Below are 22,257 nucleotides of genomic sequence, written 5' to 3'. Positions count from 1 at the left end.
TGAGTGAAGCCGTTTGTCGTTCCGTTCTTCTGTTTTTCATCCAGATATATGAAAGTATAATCTCTGTGCTTATGCGGATTTCAAATATGTTAACTTATTTTTCATGGTCTGCCAAACAGATCATGAATATATGCGTCTGTGTGTGTGTGTGTGTGTGTGTGTGTGTGTGTGTGTGTGTGTGTGTGTGTGTGTTTACTTTTCACTCGCCTGCTGCAGCTTCTGTCTGTGTGGCCACACTTGATCTACATGTTAAGACTCATATTTATGGATTATTTATCCTGTCTCTTTTGCCTCTGAGGAGGGAGGTGTTGATTTCTCTCCACCCCAGTGGATTCTCCTTCATTACATTCACACACTCCCCCTGGCCTCCTCACCGTCTCTACCTTCGGGGCAGGGGTTACGCCGTGTCGTGCAGGTTAGGTCTCTCTCTCTCTCTCTCTCTCTCTCTCTCTCTCTCTCTCTCTCTCTCTCTCTCTCTCTCTCTGGGGGGGTTTGCCTGGAGCCAAAGCTGACAGAAAAGCAGAAGTGGAGTGAGTGAATGAAAGGAGTGAGGGGGAGATATGTGGAGTAGATTTTATTTGTGGGGTGAATCCAACAGAATGAATGAGGGATCTTGAGAATGACAGTGAGTTCAGGAAGGGTTCTAGGGTGGAGGGTGGGGTGGGGATGGAGGGTATAGGGGTAGGGGTGGAGTTGGGGGCTCTGCTATTTGTAGATCCTTGTGATGGATGACTTGTGTGTGTGTGTGTGTGTGTGTGTGTGTGTGTGTGTGTGTATGTGCGTGCGTGTGTGAGTGAGAGAGACAGAGAGAGAGAGAGAGAGAGAGAGAGAGAGAGAGAGAGAGAGAGAGAGAGAGAGAGAGAGAGAGAGAGAGAGAGAGAGAGAGAGAGAGAGACTGGCTTTTTTCTCCCTTACTGCTCTTTCCTTATTCCCTCTCTACAGGCGTGCAGAGCAGAGGAAGAGGAGGACGGAGACGCAGACCACAGCACAGCAACTCCACAAAGAGGAGAGCAGGAGGAGAAGAGTTTGCAAGGAGAAAATAAGAGAGAGAAAAAGAGAAAAGAGCTTCTTCTTTTTTTCTTTTCTTTTTTTTACATCAGCAAACTGTGGTGGATATCATTTACCTACATCTGAAAGAAATCTTAGAAGAACAGAGAGGATTTGCTTTGCTTCACAGCTGAGAGAAAAAAATAATAGCCTTTTGTTTTCTATTTATTCACCACAATTATATATCAAATCTAATTATCATACAGGACTTGTGAGGTGTATCAGAAGTCGTGCTTTTTAACAGAGAAACAGACCAAGGTGGACGGTGTTGAAGCAGAGCTGCTGGTGAATATGTCCGTCAGGGGTAACTGCTCTGGGGCCGGCGTGGGCAGGCTGGCTGGGGTGCCACTGTGGATGTGCGTAATGATGCTCTCCGCGCTGTTCGCGGGCCGTTCCGGCGCCTGCCCAGCCCTGTGTACCTGCAGCGGCACCACAGTGGACTGCCACGGACTGGGTCTCAGAAACATGCCAAGGAATATCCCCCGCAACACCGAAAGACTGTGAGTAACGTCTGTGTGTGAGTGGAAGAAAAGGAACTCTGGTGTTTTATCACTATGTCCTGTCTGCGTCCTGCGCACATGACTTTGCTGTGACTGGGAGAGAACAATAGCCCAGCCTACAGAGCTGTGTGAATGCATGTGTATGTGTGTGTGTGTGTGTGTGTGTCAGTCACCCACCGGCATGCCAATCAGGTATCAATAGGTGAGAGCGATTGGAAAGAGCAGGAGCGGATGAATGGCAATCACATGTTCAGGATTTCTTCACGTGATTGATTTTTGCGCGCATTCATAGATTTAAAAGTTTGAGCTAAAGTTTAAATCTTAAACTGTGCTCAGACAGGCAGGAGATTTTCTGTCTGGTTTATGGTCAGCGTGGGTTTTATTATAATTGGAACTATGTCCACTCATATCTTCTCCTGTCTGAAACACTCTTTCTCTTCTTTTCACTTTCTTCCATTCCTGAGCCAAACGCTCCTCTCTCTTACGCATTCGTACTCCTGGACGCTCACTTTGGGAAATTGTTAAATCATGTGGAAATTAAGCAAATCTGTTCCTTCCCCGAACCCTGTGCAAAGATCCCGTAGCTGTCTTGTAAAACAGAAGGAAGACGGGACACGGAGGGGAAGGTGACGCAGACGCCGACGCGTGGAGCGGAGTTTCTGTCTTCTCTGACACTCCCCTGAAATATTCATCGGTAAATCAGAAGTGAGGAGTGCAAAGGGAAATAGATTGTTCTATTTCAGCTTTTAGAATATCAACCCTGAATAAAACATGGGGTGGGAACGAAGCAGAGAAAGCCTGTGTCAGAGGCGATGTTGGCATAGTGGGAGTCAGCTGCATATTTTATGTTTTTCATATTTAATTTCTAAGAACACCTTTTTTTTTTTTTTTTTGCTGCCTGCATGTTTCCGGGTGGCTTATGTGCACAAGCACACTGAAGCCGAGAGGAAACATGGTCATTTAGTGGTTTCCTTTTACATGAATGGCGATTCACACTGGAAATACACTCTGCCCCTCCAGTCAAGAGCATTTTTGTGTTAAAAGTTGTTTAGGCGTTCATAGAGTGTGTACAGAAAAACGATTTTATCATTGTGACATTGCTGCGTGATGTTAAACATGTATACAACACGGACAATGCTGAATTGTAAAGTAATTTATTCCATTTTCCTGGTGTGTGTGTGTGTGTGTGTGTGTGTGTGTGTGTGCGTGTGTGTGTGTGCGTGTGTGTGTGTGTGTGTGTGCGTGCGTGCGCGCATCATGAAGGAATCCTCTTTTGCAGGCTGTAAATTTATTCATTAAGGTGATTGTGCAAGTCAAGGCAGCCCTCCCTGCTTCTTCTGTTCCCATCACACACAGACCTAGATTAGGGTGTGTGTGTGTGTGTGTGTATTTGGAAAACGTGTGTTCATTTGAATAAAACTGTGCTGCAGGAGTTAAATCACTGAAAGAATTAAAATGAGCAGTGACTGAATTTTTGGTTTATTGTCCCTGTTTTTTTTCTTTTCTTTTATAAATAGATCAAAATTCTTTTTAAAAATCCCAACGTGCACTGTTGCCAAACGTACTCACCTCCTTTTCATGGAAGGAGGAGGCATGATGTACGCACTGGCAGGGAACGCAGAAGCTGTAGAAGAAGGTGTGTTTCACTTTGCTGGACTGTGTGAATGTGGCTGTTTGCACCGCCATGTGTGTGTGTGTGTGGGGGGGGGGGGTATTAAAACTGACAGTGAAATCCCATTTGCACTTGTCGATGTGGGTTTGGATCAGGTCTGACCCCGGTCCCCTGACTGACGCCTGTAATTTGACTGTGGGCTCCTCGTATTAAAATCACACCCTGCCTCTTAAGGGCCGCTGGCCGCTCCCTCCCCCGATGCTCACTCTTCGCATCCATTCTCACTGACCAATAGTCACACTGATATCAGACTAAAAAAAGGTAAAAACAGTCATCTCAACGCCAAAGTAACTCCACACCGACATTAAAGATGGCTTCATCTCTCTAACAGCTCCACTGATTAGAGTATGTGTCTCATCTATGAATGAGATGATTTACAGGAGGGAGGAGTTTTCTCTCTCTCTCTCTCTCTCTCTCTCTCTCTCTCTCTCTCTCTCTCTCTCTCTCTCTCTCTCTCTCTCTCTCTCTCTTCTCTCTCTCTCTCTCTCTCTCTCTCTCTCTCTCTCTCTCTCTCTCTCTCTCTCTCTCTCTCTCTGTGTGTGTGTGTGTGTGTGTGTGTGTGTGTGTGTGTGTACCATCATCTACAGTAATTACAAAAAGCCAGTGTATTGAGGATGTATTTCCAATGCGTGAAAATACCCTTAAAGTACGACGTGAGGCAGGCTGGATCTCCTCCAAGAGGAGGTGGAGGCTGCACACCATATGTGTCTGTGTTTTTGTACGTACATGTTTAAATCTGATGCTTACTTGTATTTTTTCATTAACTTGAGCATGTACCTTCTTATGTGCGCTGTGAATAAGTAATATCAGATGAAAACATACGAGGGGCTCCATTGCTTCGATAGCCGTGTTTATGTATTGGAGGTTTGGAGGTGGGAGGTGAGTGTGCATGTGCCAGGGGAATGCCTGCAGTGTTTTTGGCACAGACAGCGTACAGACCACCTGATCCATAATTTACCCTGACAAGACTGAACACAGCCTGGCCACTACCTGCCAGATCTGGCTATATGACTAAAGAGGAAAGAGGGAGATGGGAAAAGACAAAGAAAAGGGGTGAGGGGTGGAGCTGTGGGGGTCGAGAGCATGAGATTCAAAGTGAGGCTGGCACGGTAACTGAGGTGCTAATAACCAAAGAAGGGATTACTGCGCAGAGGCATCCTGTAACTTTAACACGGCTAATGAATGAATAAACACGATTATGTTATTTATTATAATGATCCAGCCCTGAGGCAGAATGAATTTATTTCAGGGTTCTCTTTTAACAGTATAATATATCCATCCTCACAGCCGGTAATCCTGTGAAGAGTGATAATGCCTGGAATGAAGATCATTCAGAGAATGTTTACATTTCAGTGGAGGATTGTGAAATTATAGGCCTGAGACTCTGTCAGTTCAATTTACTGGCTGCGCCGCACAGCTGTGGCCTCTTCTCTTGAGCTGAACACTGAGGCGGAAACCAATCAGAGCTGAAGCGGCGTTTGGAGCCACATGTGCTGTGACACGTCTTGTCAGTCAGCCAAACAAAGTACACGATCACTGAGGTGTTTTACATGTATGTGCCATACGCGTGTTGCTGCATCACTTCCTTATGACTGCAACCATGACACGACAGTGTTTGTGGGGCGTCTGTCGGACAATGTTTTGGGCTTGTTCATGTCATGTGTGTGAGCGTGTGCATACGCGGGTGTACATGACTGATTATCCTCCACGCCTATCCAAATGTGGCTGCATCCCAGCAGACCATGACAATTGAATTTGGATGATCCTCCTAGATCACCTTTCATCTCAGAAGTCTGTCTTTCCTTTTCACCCCCTTGTCTGGACAGTGAGAGAGCAACGGAGAGTGAAGGGTGAGTGTGTGTGCCTTTATGTGTGTGTGTTTGGTTAAATGCACATCAGTGAACACTCCTGACATTGTAGACGTGCTTTCATAATCCACATTTCACGCTCGTCAAAAAACTTTTGATGTGATGTCTGAGAAGGAATTATGGGCAGCGATCCAGATGTAAGAGGCTCAGTGAAACGTCAAACACAGAGTGTTGTAAAGCAATCAGTCACCTCAAATACATTAATAGCTAATCAATCACTTCAATATCACAAAGTTGCAGATTAAATTTCTTATAAACTAGTCTTTGTACAGAGATGGAGTGTTGCTCACTGAGGGAAAAAGAACTCAATAAAGAAACTCTTTATTCTCAAGGAATGGAGAGATTCAGGAGTGAGTGCTCCATTGGGTGAATGTCTTGTCAGTGTTCTTTTGTGGAATTACCAGACCATAATAGATGTGGTAGAGCAGATTTTTGAAACACTTGAAACACTTTTAAAGTGTGTAATCATACAGCCTTCATTTCTTAACACCTTCATGCTGGACCCAAAACCACAACAAAACCTCGGCACCGTTCACTGAACAAACTTCTGTTGCAGTCATCAGCCTCGGTTTCTACTTCAATTCTGAGTGCGTGTGTGTGTGTGTGTGTGTGTGTGTGTGTGTCAGCCCGTTGGCAGTGACACACATCTGATTAGATGTTTGATTGATTGACAAAATGTCAAAGGTTATCTATGTTTGATCAAGAAAGGTCTGTGTGCTACTTTCCTTCCATGTCTTTCTGCAATCTGTCTTTTTTCTGCTCACAGTAGCCCAATTTAATACAGCAGAAAACAACTAGGAGTCAAGGTGGCCACTGTGGTGTGAAGGTCAGGTAAAAACAGCACAGAACAGATGTGTTTTGATCCCTGACTTCCACCTGTAACTGTTTATGAATTGAGAGGGAGCTGCAGAAGACTCTGCAGAGGTCAAGGCTCTGGGATGGAGCTGTGTGTGTGTCAGACACATGTGGAGGATCTGCCCAGTGTTTACCTTTCCTATCAGTAATCTGGCTCCTGAGGCCTTACCGAGCAGAATGAAATCTGTAAATAGCCCTTGAGGAGCCTGGGAGCAGGGTAAACACTCTCAGACGTCTATGCACACACTCACACTTGAGACAGCCTCTGACGCACACACACACTAAAAATGTACTGTTGAGGTCCTCCAATGCTCATCTGAAAGCCGCATCTCAATAGGAGGGAACATTTGTTCAGAAACTTAACCTTGCTATGTGGATAGAAGCGTTCCAGTTGCGTTTAAGACTGTGTTATTTCGGTCACGCTGGTCTGCGTTCTCTCTTTCTTTCACTTCAATCTCTCCATCTTTGCACTGGAGGTTGTCACGAGTCCGGATGGTGCCGCCTTGTTCCGAAACTTGTTGGACCAACTGGAATGTAGGTCACTTTTTCTCCTTGTAGTCTAGCAGGCCTCATCTCTGCGCTGACACTACCCAGACAGGCCGTCGTCTCTTCGCAGCTCCCTGGACGCTCACAGCACTCCATCACACTGCTCCACACCGTCAGCTTCAGGCAGCTAACAACACTGTCAGAACAGCCATGTCTTCTTTCTGTCTCTCAGTGACTTTACACCCCACTTCTCTCCTCCTGTGTGTTTCACGGCTGTCACGTCCATATGTTATAGAGTCTGGTAGAGGAGGAAAGCCTCGCTCTTTCGCAGCTTCTCAACATGCTCAGTTCGTTCGTTAGGGAGAGGCGCTTGCTGGTCTGGACAAACAACACTATCAATGTGTGATTATAGGTAATGAGCATCCGCACTTGGACTGTGCAAGACGTCAGGCTTCTGATCATCAGATTGTTTCCACAGTGAGGAGCTTGGATCACACTGTGCCACCATCCTCAATCAGCTGGTGTCTGCCTTCCCCGCCAAGCCAAAGCTGTTCGGGACAAATGGCCCTGTGTTCCTCACAGCAGTGATGCACAATGAATGTATTCCAAAGTTTGTGCATCTCGTGTGAGCCTGATTTGCAGAGGAAGTTGTCGAGATGCCCTAATTTGATTACCTTGTGTCAATGCTAGTTTGAATGATCTCTGACTAATAAAATCCATTTTGACCCCTGAGTGATGGATGCTCCTTTTCCTGCCAGTGTAGTTTTATGTTGAAAGAAACAAGCGGCAGTACTGAAGGGTCTGTGTCTATGATAATGAGTGTCACATAGGAGCATAGCTTGTCTGGAAACTTGTGCAAAACTTTTCTTAGCCTCCTAGCCATGTTTGCACAGCTTGCATCTGTCTAGATTGTGTCTTGTCCTGCCACGGTCTGTGGTCTGTGTTTCGAATTGCTAATTGTTTTGTGGCTGCAAGCTCCAAGTCTAACAAACTTGCTTGGTACCAAGACTGACCCACTTTTCATGAGTCATGTCTAACCTCAGCACCATGACATTTACAATCTTGCCTAACTTTAGTAGAGTATAAAGTTTAAGTGCAGTTATGAATGGACAGCTGAGACGTGTTAATGTTCGTCTACCTAATTATGTGTTGTTTTAAGGAACTGATCATTTTCACTTTACTGACCTGCACTGTCCCACTGCATTAATATTCCTTTCAACTGTGCTGTGCTTCCGCATAAATTGCCCATGTACGGTCAGAAGTTCCACAGCCAACAGTTTCTCTTGTGATCATTGAGGTCTTTTGCTCTCCACATGTGTCTGTGTGCCCTCCTTGTTGCAGTATATTTATATTGTCTGTGTGTATGTGTCTAAGCGACAGCACATATTTTGAATCTGCGTAGTGTATCTCGGAGCAGAACTTAGCATGACGGCGTGTTTTGCTTATTCTCCCTCTGGTCTCAGGGTTTCATTTCTCGTATAGTTGCTCAATCTGAACCAGGACCCCAGGACTGCAGCTGGCAGAAATAAGCATAATGAGTTTTTCAGCATTGTAGCAGCACTCTGAGGCCTTTGAGTCATGGAGACGTGGAGTGTTGGAGCATAGCTGCAACATTTCCACCCGAGGGACAGTGCACAAGGATGTACTACCAGGCATCAATCAACCAGGGACGGAAGATGAAGAGGGATTAGATAGTGATGTCATAAATCCACTTGCTCTGCAGGAAGTGTGTTAGTGCTGGGAGTCCAGACAGTTTCCAGAGGATGGAATGCATTCAACTGAAAGAGTTTGAGGTGAAAATCCTAATAGAAATACCAGCTAATTTCCTGCCTTTAAGCTATTACTACGGTAATATACAGTAATTTAAAAAAAATATCTGTACTGCAAAAGAGCTATCTAAATATGCATTTTTGCTGATGTGCAACAAACATATCACCTAATAAACAGCTGACTTTTTTGAGGCACATTCATAATTATAATTGACACAATATACACAATGTCCTACTTGCATGCAATCTCCTGATAGAGACATTAAGTAAAGACAAAGACAAGCACTGCTGACTCTAGATTTTGTATGTCTGGACTCCAAATTCTCTTACCTTTCATATTTAAAATGTGGGTTCTCCTGGATTTGCTCATCCATGCAGAACTCAACATCAGAGTTGACTGACCATGTGTAAACTCCTACTGTGTGTGTGTTAATACATATACATAAATTACTAAAGCAGATGTGAATCCCAGCTATTTTCCATGAGCCGGAGCGTCTAAGCAACTTCAAAGATGGGAGTGAGAGACAGGATGATCCCCTGGGTCAGCAGACATCATCAGATAGGTCAAGAGCTGCAGCTCTGTGCTGCATGTGAGCAGTGGGCTGTTATCATAAAGTCTTGTGTGCAGGGAGTTGCATAAATGTGCAATTTACAGTTCAGTACAACTGATCTGCAGAAGGTCATCTCTTCAAGTGTTGGTTATTCATCCTTGTAGCCGCTGAGCTACAGAGAGAAGAGCACCAACTTCATATTTACAATAACTTGAAAACAGTATATGATTAGTTTTGTAAAATGCCAAAGGAAAAGGTCAGAGCATGTCATAAAGAGCGTGACTTCTGACGAGTTAAACCATCATGGGCTGTTGGTGACATTTGAGCGTTGCCTAAATGTCACAGCTTTTCTCAACAGGTGTGTATCCTTGATGATTTATGGGACAGGAGGACATCATGGAGAACTTTCTAGTAACCATGAATTCAGTTGAGTCACTGGGAGCAACCAGATACTTTGAGATGTTGTTGCACAACAACTTTGATTAGTCAACATCTAAAACTTTGGTATGTCTATTATTACAGGGTAAAAGAACACCTCATTGCTGGGGGACAAAGTTGTGGTTTCCCTTGTTTATGTGTGTGAGTCACTTTTCCACATACTCTCCATACCGCCCGTCATTTTAACCGTCTCTTCCCTTTCTGTTCTACATTCTTCTTCTTCTTTAATGTCCTACGGGTGTCATCAACAATGACCACCCTGGAGATGAGACACTGGGAATTTTGAAGTGTGTATAGGTGCATGTGTGTAGCCTATCTGCGTAAGCACCTGTAATGAGCACCACATGTGTGTGTGTATCAGAGCCCAGGCTAATGAAGCCCAGTCCATTATTTATTTCCCGTGGCTCTGTCGTTTGGCCCGTCAATGCACCTGTGTACACATGCACACACACACACACATACATACACACACACACACACACACATTGACCATCTGTCTGTAATGGCCATTTTCTTTCGTATTGCATAGTGCTACAGTCCCTGGAGTAGTCATTAGAAGAGAGAAGGAGAGAGTGACTGAGGGAGAAAGACCAGGGCTTTCGGCGTAGATTTGGAACCCAGTTTTTTGGTTGTACTGTAGGGTGGGGTGGGTGGGAACCTGGGAAGGATAAATCTATAATGTTTAAAAAAAAGTTCAGTAGCACAAGGAAATACGTGCTTTGCTTGCTTTGTTTTTGTCATGTCAAGAGAATTCAAACTGCTACTGAACTCAGAGAAGAATATTTCGGAATATCCTCCGGCAACACAGAACAATGTCAACTTTTCTTCCTCCTTCTTTTGCAATGATGACCAACTCTCAGCAGGGAGGCTGCCGCCATTATATCTGCACAACTTAGCTTTCTGGCCTTGTGGCCCTACCCAAATCCCCTCCAATGGCTCCTACTAATCCTTACCCATAGTCGAAGGACGGGGCAGACAGAGAGGGAGAGGGCTGGGATGGAAAGACAAACAGGCAGCTCAATGTGACTTCCATTTTAATAAGATGTCTCCCATATCTCGCAGTCAACAAGTGTGTGTGTGTGTGTGTGTGTGTGTGTGTGTGTGTGTGTGTGTGTGTGTGTGTGTGTGTGTGTGTGTGTGTGCTCACGCACGTCATGATTGCTTGAAGTTTTATTGCAAAGCTTCAGGTATCGGTAAGCAAACATGCCTACATGCTCGCTGCTGTTCAGTCATCTGATCTAACAGACTGAGAGGGAGAATAAAGATTAATTATTCATACAACTTTGCATGTTTGTCTTTGCAGGGAGCTGAATGGGAATAACCTCACACGCATCACCAAGAGTGACTTTGCCGGACTCAAGTACATCCGGGTTCTGTAAGTACTTGTCTTCTTGTTCGAGCGTGATGATGACATGTTTGTGTCCCTGTGGTGCATGTCGGCATCTGACTTTAACCATTCATGCATACATGAGCTGTGTCTACCTTCGTAGCTCACAGGTTGAACACACTTGCTGCTCAAATTAGCATAAACCCAATGAAGTGGAGATGCTTCTGTCAAGAGTCCTACTCCAGAGTACATTAAGCTACTGAGTGACTGTAGACAGTGAAGTAATGGACTTCTCTTTCACTATATTCTGTCCACTTATTGTCCTGCAGACAGACTCGCTTACCCACACATCGACATGTAAGCTACAAACATACGCCAACCCTAAATAGGCTCTCAACACAGTTAACATATTTACAGTGAAGTCATCGACTCTGTGTGCTGAAATTAAATAGCACTTATGACTTCAAGTATTAAAATAGTTGTGAAAGGGTTTACATGTGTGTGTGTGTGTGGGTGTGCGTGTGTATGTGTATGTGCGTGTGCGTGTGCACGCACTTGTTAGTAGTACCATAGGCATTAGAAACACTGCCAGAAGGGAAGCTGCATGGACCTGAAAATGTATTAAATGTAATTTGAGCTGCACACATTTCCAACCTCCATGTTCACTTTTCGGATGAGTCAACGATACACATGATGCATGGGATGTAAATGCTGCAGGTTCATGGCAGTGTCTGGTTGTGTTATTGAGGAGGCCTCTGTGGGGTCACCATATTTGGACGAACTGCATGTTGACCTCTGATCCTGCTGACCCCCACAGTAAACCTCAGCAGAGACCAAACAGAGGCAGAGGTTTATCTTTACAGTCAGCTGCCATTTATCCTGTCAGTCTAAAGTCAACACAGCTGAATTACCTCCATGCGTCTGGCACTACTTCTTGACTGGTCTAAATAAGCAGTGTGTGTGTGTGTGTGTATGTGTGTGTGTGTGTGTGTGTGTGTGTGTGTGTGTGTGTGTGTGTGTGTGTGTGTGTGTGTGAGAGAGAGAGAGAGAGAGAGAGAGAGAGAGAGAGAGAGAGAGGAAATGCAGAATAATAGAGAAACAATCAGGGAAAGGTTAACAGAAAGTCAGAAAGGCTGCCTGCTCTCAGACAGTCCGTAAAAACTTTTCACACTTCAATCTAAATTCATGAGAAAGAGATCGGAGGTGACTTGCTCACTTCTCTTTATGTTTATGAAGTGCGAACAGTGATTAGCATTTATATTCAATAGGGAGGAAACCTAGCCTGCTGAGTTGCTGCTCAGTGCAGCCTCACAGGAGATATAAGAGGTCGCCTTCAACACAGAACAGTTGTATACGTAATGAAGGAAAGCTCTTGTTGCTTCTAAGCTGCTGGATGCTTCTCTCTCCTGCCTGGCCTTGTGTTATTGTAACGCTTCCAAAATCATCCAAGAACCCTTTTTTGTACGTTAGCTTTGGCAATATAAGTGAGGAGAGATCGTACTCTTGGTGTGTGTGTGTGTGTGTGTGTGTGTGTGTGTTACCTTGTTTGTTTGAATGTGACTAGCAGCCCCGATGGACATACCTACAAATGTAGCTGCAAACTGTAACCATGCTAACAAACGGACAGACATGCACACACCCTGATACCCCTAGATGTGCCAATTGTAAAAAACCTTGGAGTCCACCTCAGTTTCCCCTCACACACTGTCTGACCCCCTGCCTACCTTTTAATTAGTCTCCACCCAACCACTACACCCAGTGGACCACACCAGACCCTGAATCCAAACTCTCTGAAACACCTTAGAAACTTTCCTGGCCGCAATTCCAGCTTCCTATGCCAAGATTCCACACTGTGCCCCCAATCCACACCATTGGCGTGTGTGTGTGTGTGTGTGTGTGTGTGTGTGTGTGTGTGTGTGTGTGTGTGTGTGTGTGTGTGTGTGTGTGTGTGTGTGTGTGTGTGTGTGTGTGAGTGGGGGGGATGTATTGAATATTCTTCACCCTGAGCAGTCTTGCTACCCAAACCCCAAAGTCCCCTTTATTTGGTTCAAGTCCGACTGACCGTCTGTAGACTCATAAAAACCCCAAAGCCACACTGCCCCACATCTCTAAGGCTCTCTTTCTACCCTCTCTGCAGGCAGCTGATGGAGAATCAGATTACCGTGATTGAGCGTGGAGCTTTTGATGACATGAAGGAGCTGGAGAGACTGTGAGTGCCACCCAGGCGGACCAGAAACAACACATTTTTATGTCTAAACTTGGAGCTTCAAATGGAAATCCCACCTTCCTACTGATCTGTATAAAGTATATGCATTAATTGAGTGCAATGAGAGTAACGGGGGCGTGGGGGTGGGGGGACTGGCCATACACTGTGTATCAAGTGTGAGTCACTTGCCACTCATTCTGTTGTGACTGGATGATGCTGAAAGGGTGCACCATCAGCTGGAAGTAGTTTTTTATTAGCTTTGCCTGATGGGAATGCCCTCAGTGGGATATGTAGGCTTAAGAGGCCTCCCCCACCACAGACCCTGGCTCATCTGGATAGCACCAGGACTCCCCAACAGCTTGTAACCCGGCTGAGAAAACACACACACAAACACAACCGACCACACCTAAACCAGCTCATTAGTGAATCGGTAGTGTTACCCACATGGAAGACATGCGCAGCAGATGACTTAATGGACACATGCCATCGTCCACACACACAGTGGTTAGCTTTTGAAGAGACTTTCCCCTGATCTGAAACCCACATTAAAAATGTACACTCCTAAACTTGAGGCCATGCACAGTTTGCCTCACCTTCTCCTCCATATTCGGCAGATCCCAAACACTGGGTAGACGTTTCAATGAGCCAGACCAATGTGGAATTTAAACGTCTCCTTCCTCTGATGTTTTAAAGCCACTAACCCACCAGCAGGTATAGCTCAGTGTGACAGGAGCAGCAGTAGAACATTAATGCCCATTGCCCACTAAATCTCCACCTCCGCTGGCCAAGCACTCTTCTCAGTGGCACAGATCCCAACATCTGTCTGAATGTGTAGTGGCCTCCCTTTCAGCTCTGAAACCACTCTCTGCTACAGCCACAGCATTCAGTCCCATGTGCCTCCAATGGGCCATTCAGGAAGAAGAGAGTTGTGGTTTCCAACAGATTAGCAACAGTCTGTTCCTTGTTGACTTAATTGTTGTATTTGCATAAAGCCTGCCAGTCTTGGATGTTAGTTGTTTGACATGGATGCAGTTGCCAACCACCATTCCTATCAGTGCTTCCTCAAGCTGGAAGACGATCATCCATTTCTTTTCATTTTATTTAGAAACATCTTGCCTTGATAGCGTAGCCCTGATAAAATCTACTCATGTTGAGATAACTGGTGGATGTAATTCACTTGTTTAAATAAGCACGCTGTTATTTTGTTACTCTGGGAATGTCGGCAGGGCACTGAAATCTACCAGGCACAACATTGTAATTTAACTGTGCATAGAAGTGTAATTCCCTTGAACTTTAAGTTGGATATTTATGTGACATTTAGAGCACACTGAAATGCAATAGCCTGTGGCTAAACCCAATCTACAGCAGCTAGCAGAAATTACTCTGCCTACACAGGGGCACACACACACACACACACACACACACACACACACACACACACACACACACACACACACACACACACACACACACACACACACACACACACACACACACACACATACACACAAATGCAATGGTTGATCATGTGTTTTTCATGCCGTAGGCGACTGAACCGTAATCAACTGCAGCAGCTTCCTGAGTTGCTGTTTCAAAAGAACCCCGGCCTGTCTCGACTGTAAGTACATTCACTTTTATTTCACTTTAGAACTTTCTTTTCCGTCATTGCACGCGTCATCTCTTTTGGTCTTTCCTTTGTTACACAACCACCAGTGGAGCTCAGATGTCTAATGTACTTCAATGTTATGTGCTGCACAGCGTGGTTTCATTAAAGCTGATGATTCATAGTTTTGTTTAGGTTTAAACACACTTAAATGGCAATTAGGCTTCAATTGCCATCGCTGGAATGTCATCAGGTCTCATTAACATCCTGACATATTAGGTGAAGTGTGTGAAATGCAAGGGTTAGGGTTAGGGTTAGTGGAAATGTGACTTACTTGCCGTGGGCCTTCATATGAAGTTGTCTGGTTTTTCTCTGTGCTAGCCTGCGAACTAGAGACACTACTGATGACAGGGCGTTGGTGTAAGACTTGAAATAGACGACGCATTAGGCTTTGAACTCTCGTCAAGGTGAAAGGATGTCTGTGTTACTTAATGAAGTTATTTTATGTCACAGGAAAAGTCTCCGAAGTATCCAGTGGAATTTATTGTATGAATGAAATGTGTTCAATCGTGCTAAACTTTATTCTCATCTGTAACAAGATTCAGGGTTTTTTTCTCTCTCTCTCTCTCTCTCTTTTTGGGGATAATCAGTGTCGCTGTCACTGTCCGATCATTCCAGCTCCCATTATTCCAGTTCAGATTACCTGGTGCATCTGGGAATAATGAAACAGTGGGACATGGAAAACTCATTTCCCTCCCTTCAACCCACACAGTGGTACTGCTAGCCCATGATCCCAGGCCTCAGTCCTCCATATGTTTATCTTTGATATTTAAAACCATCTTGATTCTATATGTCACTTCCTTGCAAGCTATCTCCTCACATCATTATGCCAAAACCAACCTGTAGGGCTTTGAAGCGAAGCCTCGTTCTCAGGGGTAAAGCTGGCGTTCCTTGCGGATTGCTAATACTGAGCAGCACCGAGTTGTCTGTCTGGCTGGAACAGACACAGAGCAGACCGAGTCCTCCCAGACCAGAGGATGGCCTTGAACAAGTGTGATTACTCCATCTGGAGCGGCGGGTTCTGCCAACAGCCAGAGGATTGTGCTAACACAGCGCTGCTGTTTCATCCAATCAAACTTCACGCTCATTATTCTAAACCTAGCTTTGGCTTTGTGGAGAATGAGACTTTGTTTAACAGTGCTTAATCGATTCGCTATGTGTCTGTGTATACATTCATTTGTTCTCTTTCCTTGGCTACATAAAAAAAGAACCATAATGGACCTTGAAACGTTTCAGGTGTGGAAGTGCCATACATTCTTTAGCAGCTAAAACAAATGTACAATCCAGGGCTGTGGAATTGAAAAAAATTGCAATTTTTATGACGCCTTTACTAGATTGACAGTTTTTTGAAATACTTCTGTCGCTTGTTAAAAATAGAGCTGGTAGAATGGGATAAGGAGCAGTGGTAGAAGACAAAGGATGTGTTTCTGAACTCCTGAGCAGTGTGTCTGGGCCACACCGCTGGTTCTGGTTCCAGTCTGATGCGGTTTGGTTACAGCCTCCACCAGCAGCTTTTAATGGACTTAAAAGATTCTCAGGTCTCAGGGGAAGACTTTTGTAGCTATTTCGTGTGTGTGTGTGTGTGTGTGTGTGTGTGTGCGTGCGTGCGTGCGTGCTTGTGTGTGTGTCAGACAGACAGGTAATATATGGTTGGATATGTGCTTGTGTGCGTCTTTGCACTTGCTCAAAGTGCTCAGTGGGGCTTGTTAAGGTTTGCCTTTATGACCTTAACAAGAGAGGTTAATGTGAAAGCCCGATGCCCCCAGGTGGAGCACTTACCCAGATGGTTTCTCTCCTTTTGGATACAGGATTAAGTACCTCCTTCCCTTTTCTGTACTTTTTACAATCATCTCTGTCTCTAATACTCGCCACCTTCTCTCTCTTTCTTCTCGGTCTGGAGGGTCTCAGGAACGGTTCGTACTTTAAAGTGGCTATTTGCCTGAGACTTCCCGCTGAGAGGACAAACAGAATGCAGGACGTAGGGGATAGAGGAGGGAGGCCTAATAGATGAGATTGTCGCTCTCATTAAGCTTTTTGAAGAAAAGCTAGTTGGGTTAATGAAAGGCTGTCGGTAAATGAGCGGAGTACTGCTGATTTGTGGGGAGTTTTACACACTCCACTCCCATGCATTCATTAAGCTAACGGGGTAATGAGATTTCACTACAAAGGGAACATTATAAATTAATGCTTGTGTTCTTGCAAGAATACATATTTTTAAAAGTGGCCCTTTTTTCTCCGGGCTCTGGGAAAGAAAAACAAATTCATATCGAGGAATAATTGCTTTTCATCTCTGCAATAAATCAGCGGAAACTCGGACACAGCAGAGAACTGAGGTAGTGCTGTGTTCTGCTTTGAGAGCCTACCTCATTATCTACACCCCCGCTCCTCCGTCTCTTCCTATGCCTGAGAGATACCAGAGACACTGATGCATGAGGGGCAGAGGAGAGATAATTTGAATTGATTAGAGATGATTAGAGATAGTTATAGTTAGTTAAAGCTGCCTGTGATGGATGGCGCTGGCGAGAAGGCATGGGAACGGAGGTGCGGAGGCGAGAGCACTGCGCAGGACCTCAGTGAACAATAACAGTGAAGATAGAGCTGCATTCATCACTGTTAACAACCTGTTGCCCCCAACCCACCACCCCTGACTTCTCATTCCATTTCCACTGCACTTCAAACCTGTAATCTACTTATTCCTGTTTGTAATTAGTGTCTTTTCGCAGTGGGAGAGCGGGAGGAAGGAAGGACCGCGGGATGGAGGAAAACAGAGGGGATAGGTGAACGATGTTGGAGGACTGCGGAGTAGTCAGGCTGATAGCTGGCCCTAGGGAATAGCATCTGGTTTGGACTCAGGATGGAGGGGTTTGGGGGTGGAGGAGGTGAAGTGGTATTTTGTGGATTTTTTGATTACGGTGTTGTTTGCTGAGGTCGCAAACAAATGCCAGTCACAGCACATGCTGGTTCAAAGGGGTGTTGCTTCCATTAATAGATAACGCGTGGTGTGACAAAGTGGGGCAAGGGAACAGCAAACGGAGGTTTTCCCTTGTTTGTCTCCCCAGGAGGGATGAGGGAGCAGGAAGGAGGAGGGAAGGGTGTGGTAGTACCTGCTCTCCAGGGGGGAGTGAAGGAAACCGTGGCTGAGGGGGGGTGTTTCTCATCCTTTTCTAAAGATCTGTCATTTTCTTGTTAATGCTTGACGATTGTTGCTTCCCGCCATACCAAACCCTCCCATCACACTGACTGTATAGACACACTCACACACCACACACACAAGTGAAAAAATAGAGGGAAACACTAATTAGACATAAACACACACAGAATAGCACTATAATTACATCTCTGTGTGCTAATGGGAGGATGGCAGGCCTGCACAAGGGATTATGTTCTTTATATGGCTTTGACTATAGATAAAAGAGCTGCTTCAACTATGTGCTTTGCAGAGCTGCCTGTTCTGTGTTTGCGTTGGAGTGATTTTGTGTGTCTGTTGCAATCTCAATGTTAAGGGAGAAGTAGCCCAGTGTGAAAATAAGAAAATGTATGGTGGAAGAGATTTAGAATAAATGAAGTCATAAATGAGTCATTAGACCTATAAATCACCTTTGTGTCACAATATTCCCACATGTTTTTCACTTTGTTACCATTGTAGGTGCAGCATTTTCCGTCCTTCATTCACTGAAGACTGACTGCATTGATATCTCATTCTAGTGTTCCAAACCCTTCAGCGCCACAAATCCAACAAAACTATCTCTTGTAATATTTTACTTCTTGTTCATAACTGACTGAAAAATGTATTTTTCCCCTTGTGTGTGTGTGTGTGTATGTGTATGTGTGTGTGTGTTTGCGCGCACGCACGTGTGTGTGTGTGTGTGCGTGTGTGTATTTGGCAAGCTGTTAATGGTCCAAGCTGGTCGTTTCCTCTTTGTCTCTGCTTATGAATGACCTGCTTCGACGTGCTTGGTCTCCCTCTCCCTCCCTCTGAGGACCGCTTGGGCCCCCAGCTTGGCAGCAGTCCCCATGGCAACCTGTCTCCATCAGGAGGTTTCTGTGCCATCAAAGGCAGGCATTCTGATTTCTTGACTTCAGTTTGTCTGACACTAAGTAAATACAGAAAGCAAAGACTTTAGTGGGTAAACTTTCCTTTGGACACAAATAAAACAAAATCACATTCTTTGGCAGCTGTAAGGAGAAGTCCACATATTTTTTTACTGACCACCAATCAACCCACACAGACAGCTCTAGTTTAATTCACTTAGACTTTCTTCTTAGATGGTCATCTTTGAGTTTGGCTGTGCTCGTAACATGTTTAAAAGTATCGTCTGTTGAAGTTACAAAAATGATTCATGATGTTTGTCATAACGGATGGTGTTATAACTTCCCAGCACCATTTATAAAGAACAGTTATCAACTAGAACCAAGGCAGTCACAGACTGCAACATCCCGCGACACCCTGAATGCAAAATTTTACCTCGGCCTACTTGCATAGGTCAAAGATCAAAGCCAGTGCTCTCACCTACTGTCATAGATCAAATCACTAGCTTTGATCTATGGTTTTACTCACACTGGCCTTCACCCTTGTCTTTCTATCTAATCCGGTTCCTGAGTGTATAAAAATTGAAATTTGACCTTGACCTAGTTTTTTCAAGGTCAAGGCCAATATGTCATTTTCACCCCCTTTGCTGCCCGAGTAATGTGCTTTTTGTTTCATCTTTCTATCTGCAACGGTTGCAAAGATATTTAGTGGACTAACGGACGAACAAACTGACAATTACAATACATCACTTCTTTGACGCGGGATGTAATAACATTGGTAAATTAATAAGCTGGAAATATTTCTTTTTTTTTCTAAATTTGTGTGAACTGATGCTTTCTCGATGCAGGATTTCGATTTTGAGAATGACATACCTGACCTGGCAGCCAACCGAAAAACACCAGGCAGGCTTTAATTCACTACCCCTGACCCTCTTCCTGCCTCTCTCCTTGTCAGCTGGTAAAAGTGGCTTTTATGGCTTGTCGCTGTTTTCTTTACGAGTCGTACTGTGTGTGAGAGAGAAGTACAGACCAAACCATGTGAGGACAGCGGAAGCCAAAAGGGGGTAATTTAAAAACCACTCCGCCATCTGAAATATTCGCAACCGCAACACAAGGGGAGCAATTGAGAAAGACCGAGAGGCGAAGAAGAAGAAAGTGAACCAGCACAGAGTTACAGAGTCAGGGGTGTGTGAGGAGCGAAGACGTGTCCGAAGCAAGGGAGAATCACTGCTGTTTATATTCACGAACGATCCCGTGTCCTTCGTCGAAAATAATGGAACAATGCATTGAGGCTTGTTAAATATTCACACTAAAGCACAACAACATCAGTGCTGTTTGGTGTGTTTGTCCGGTGTCTGGAACACACTGCTCTACATAGTCACTCACACAAGTTCTCCATGCTCTAAATATTCAAATATTCTTATGAACAGACTTAGTGCACGCGCACACACACACACACACACACACACACACACACACACACACACACAGACACGCACACACACACACACACGCGCGCGCACACGCACACGCACACACACACACACAAGCACAGGTTCTCCTTCAATGACCATCCCAGTTACGTTCATGCAGTTTGTGTGTGTGTTTGTCTCCACAGTGGGGACTGGCCTGGTCATTATGAATTGATACACCATAAATAAGACATCACAGTGTGGTCTAGATGCGTTATGACTACACACACACATGCACGCACACACACACACACATTGGTTTCTCTCGTAGAGCTGCTGAAGAAGGCCTTTGTCTTCTTCCTCCTCCCCTGGCAGCGGGCTTTGCCCGGTCCAGATTGGAACTGACACACGGAAGAAAAGAAAAAGTCACCCTGATGTTCACATACATGGACAAACACACACACACACACACACACACACACACATGCACTTACACCACGGAATCTCCAAGCAGGGGTTTGTGGAATGCTGCAGTTCCATCCAGGAATAACAACCCATATAGTGTTAGATGGGTTGTCCTGCTTGTGGGAATGAAAACATGCTTAGTTGAAGTGTGTGTGCCTAATGGTTCTGCAAATTTAAGCTGCATGGAGTATGAATGCAGCCATCAGAATGAAAATTCCAGCCAATTCATCACGGGCTTAATAGAGTGCAGTAGGTGTTCTCCCAGTCGCTGCATCTGTCTATGTCGTTATGACTCGGTTCAAGATCTGGAGCTTCGATCAACCTTATCTGCTTTGGATCATCATGTGAGAAGTTTTGCAGGAAGACTACAGTGTCTATGTGTAATCTCCAGTTATGAGCTGTTATGGTCTGGACTTGAGACTCTGGAGTTCAGTGCTGGAAATAACCCAAGTGGACCCAAACATGGCCACTCCTTTCTTTGGGTTGGAAGAAGAGGGGGGTTGAAACCTTCACCCTTACGAGCAGGAAGGAGTACAAAATTGCCCACAAGTTTCGTCGTGCAACCAAACCAAGACCCGCACAGCAAATGACTGTTCTGGCCTTGTCCTGTGGCTTCAAGTTCTGTTTCTGTCATTTAAAAAGTGCAAACAAACAAAATGCAGGGGAGATGATACATTCACACACACAAGCACACAAACATACATGCATTAATGCATGTATTGTACGCTGTTGATTTCCTGTTGTAGCAACAAATGCTCCGCAGAGATGAGATTGTGTCTGTTTACGTCTTCTGTGAAATCAGAACACACACACACACACACACACATGAAGTTACAGTATGGAGGTCAAATAGTTCAAAATAAGACTCATATTCTCTAGATGAGATCTATCGTTTGCTCGGGAAAAGTATGGAAAAATGGAAGCAAACAGATTTTGTGATTTTTAGTTGTGTTGTGTAATTGTAGGGTTTGCGATGCATCCCGTTATCCTCTAGAAGGACAGCCTTTTGCTGAACCCTTTTTTTTTCTCTGGCTCTCTTTCTGCAAGTATGCGTGTGTATATCTGTGTATGTGTGTTTGTTTGTGTGTGTGTGTGTTTGTGTGTGTGTGTATGCATACGGATGTTTATAGTTGTTTCAGAATTATCTGCCAAAACAACATGAAAGATACAGATATACATCAACACTGCTAGATTGGATGATTTTTATGGCACTGACCTTTGTTGTCACCGCCAAATAAAATATTAAATTTGTGACGTGAAGCTGTGTTTCATCCCCTTTGCCTTGAACATTGTGTTCATGTTTTTGATGAGAAAGGATTGTAAAGTACATAAGTGACAGAATTAACTCATGACACAGTCAATGGAGAAGAGACAGAGACTTTATTTGTGAAATTACAATCACACAACAAAATTACAAGTTTAATGTGGAGAGTTGATTTTATTTATTTCAAAGTTCTCCTCCTCCAAGTAGAAGGCAAAGGGTGGGGGAGTTCCTTTGCCTTTAAGAGATCCTGAGAAAACAGACGTTGTGATTAAATGTGTACATTTTCTAACAGCAACACTGCTCGTGGTGGTCTGCCTTCCTTTGGGGCAGCAGGAGCTCAGTCCACTGGGTCTTGGCTTGGGGGCCGGAAGGTGGCCGGTTCAAGATCCACGTGGACCAAAAAGTTTGGAGTGTGAACTAGTAGTTGAACAGGTGCCAGTTCACCTCCTGAGCACTGCTAAGGTGCCCCTGAGCAAGGCAATGTCCCCTTACAAGTTGTTCATTGGGGCGCCCCAGGGAGCTGCCCGCCGCTCTACCTCTTACCATTTATCTGCATGCCAACAGGCCCTTGGTGTGTGTGTGTTTGGGCCTCTACCCATATGTATAAACGTGGGATGGTTAAAAATAAAAAATGATGACTAGAGTGGAAAACTAATTTCCCCTACTGGGGATGAATAAAGGTTCTTTCTTCTCTTTCTTCCTCTT

At 44.7% G+C, this 22,257-nt stretch overlaps 1 protein-coding gene across 2 annotated transcripts in view; it reads left to right on the top strand.

Moving 5' to 3' along the window:
- The first annotated feature begins 957 nt into the window (after positions 1-957).
- Positions 958-22,257, top strand: part of slit1a (slit homolog 1a (Drosophila)) — an 84,383-nt gene continuing 63,083 nt past the window's right edge. For both annotated transcript variants that reach the window (XM_068328332.1, XM_068328331.1), the window contains exons 1-4: positions 958-1,547; positions 10,490-10,561; positions 12,651-12,722; positions 14,266-14,337. In XM_068328332.1, the coding sequence (XP_068184433.1) occupies positions 1,339-1,547; positions 10,490-10,561; positions 12,651-12,722; positions 14,266-14,337 (425 nt within the window). In that variant the 5' untranslated portion in view covers positions 958-1,338. The remainder of the gene's footprint in view (positions 1,548-10,489; positions 10,562-12,650; positions 12,723-14,265; positions 14,338-22,257) is intronic.

This window comes from Antennarius striatus, chromosome 11, assembly GCF_040054535.1.
Source record: "Antennarius striatus isolate MH-2024 chromosome 11, ASM4005453v1, whole genome shotgun sequence".
NCBI classification, from domain to species: domain Eukaryota; kingdom Metazoa; phylum Chordata; class Actinopteri; order Lophiiformes; family Antennariidae; genus Antennarius; species Antennarius striatus.
This window is presented reverse-complemented; position numbering and strand designations above follow the sequence as displayed.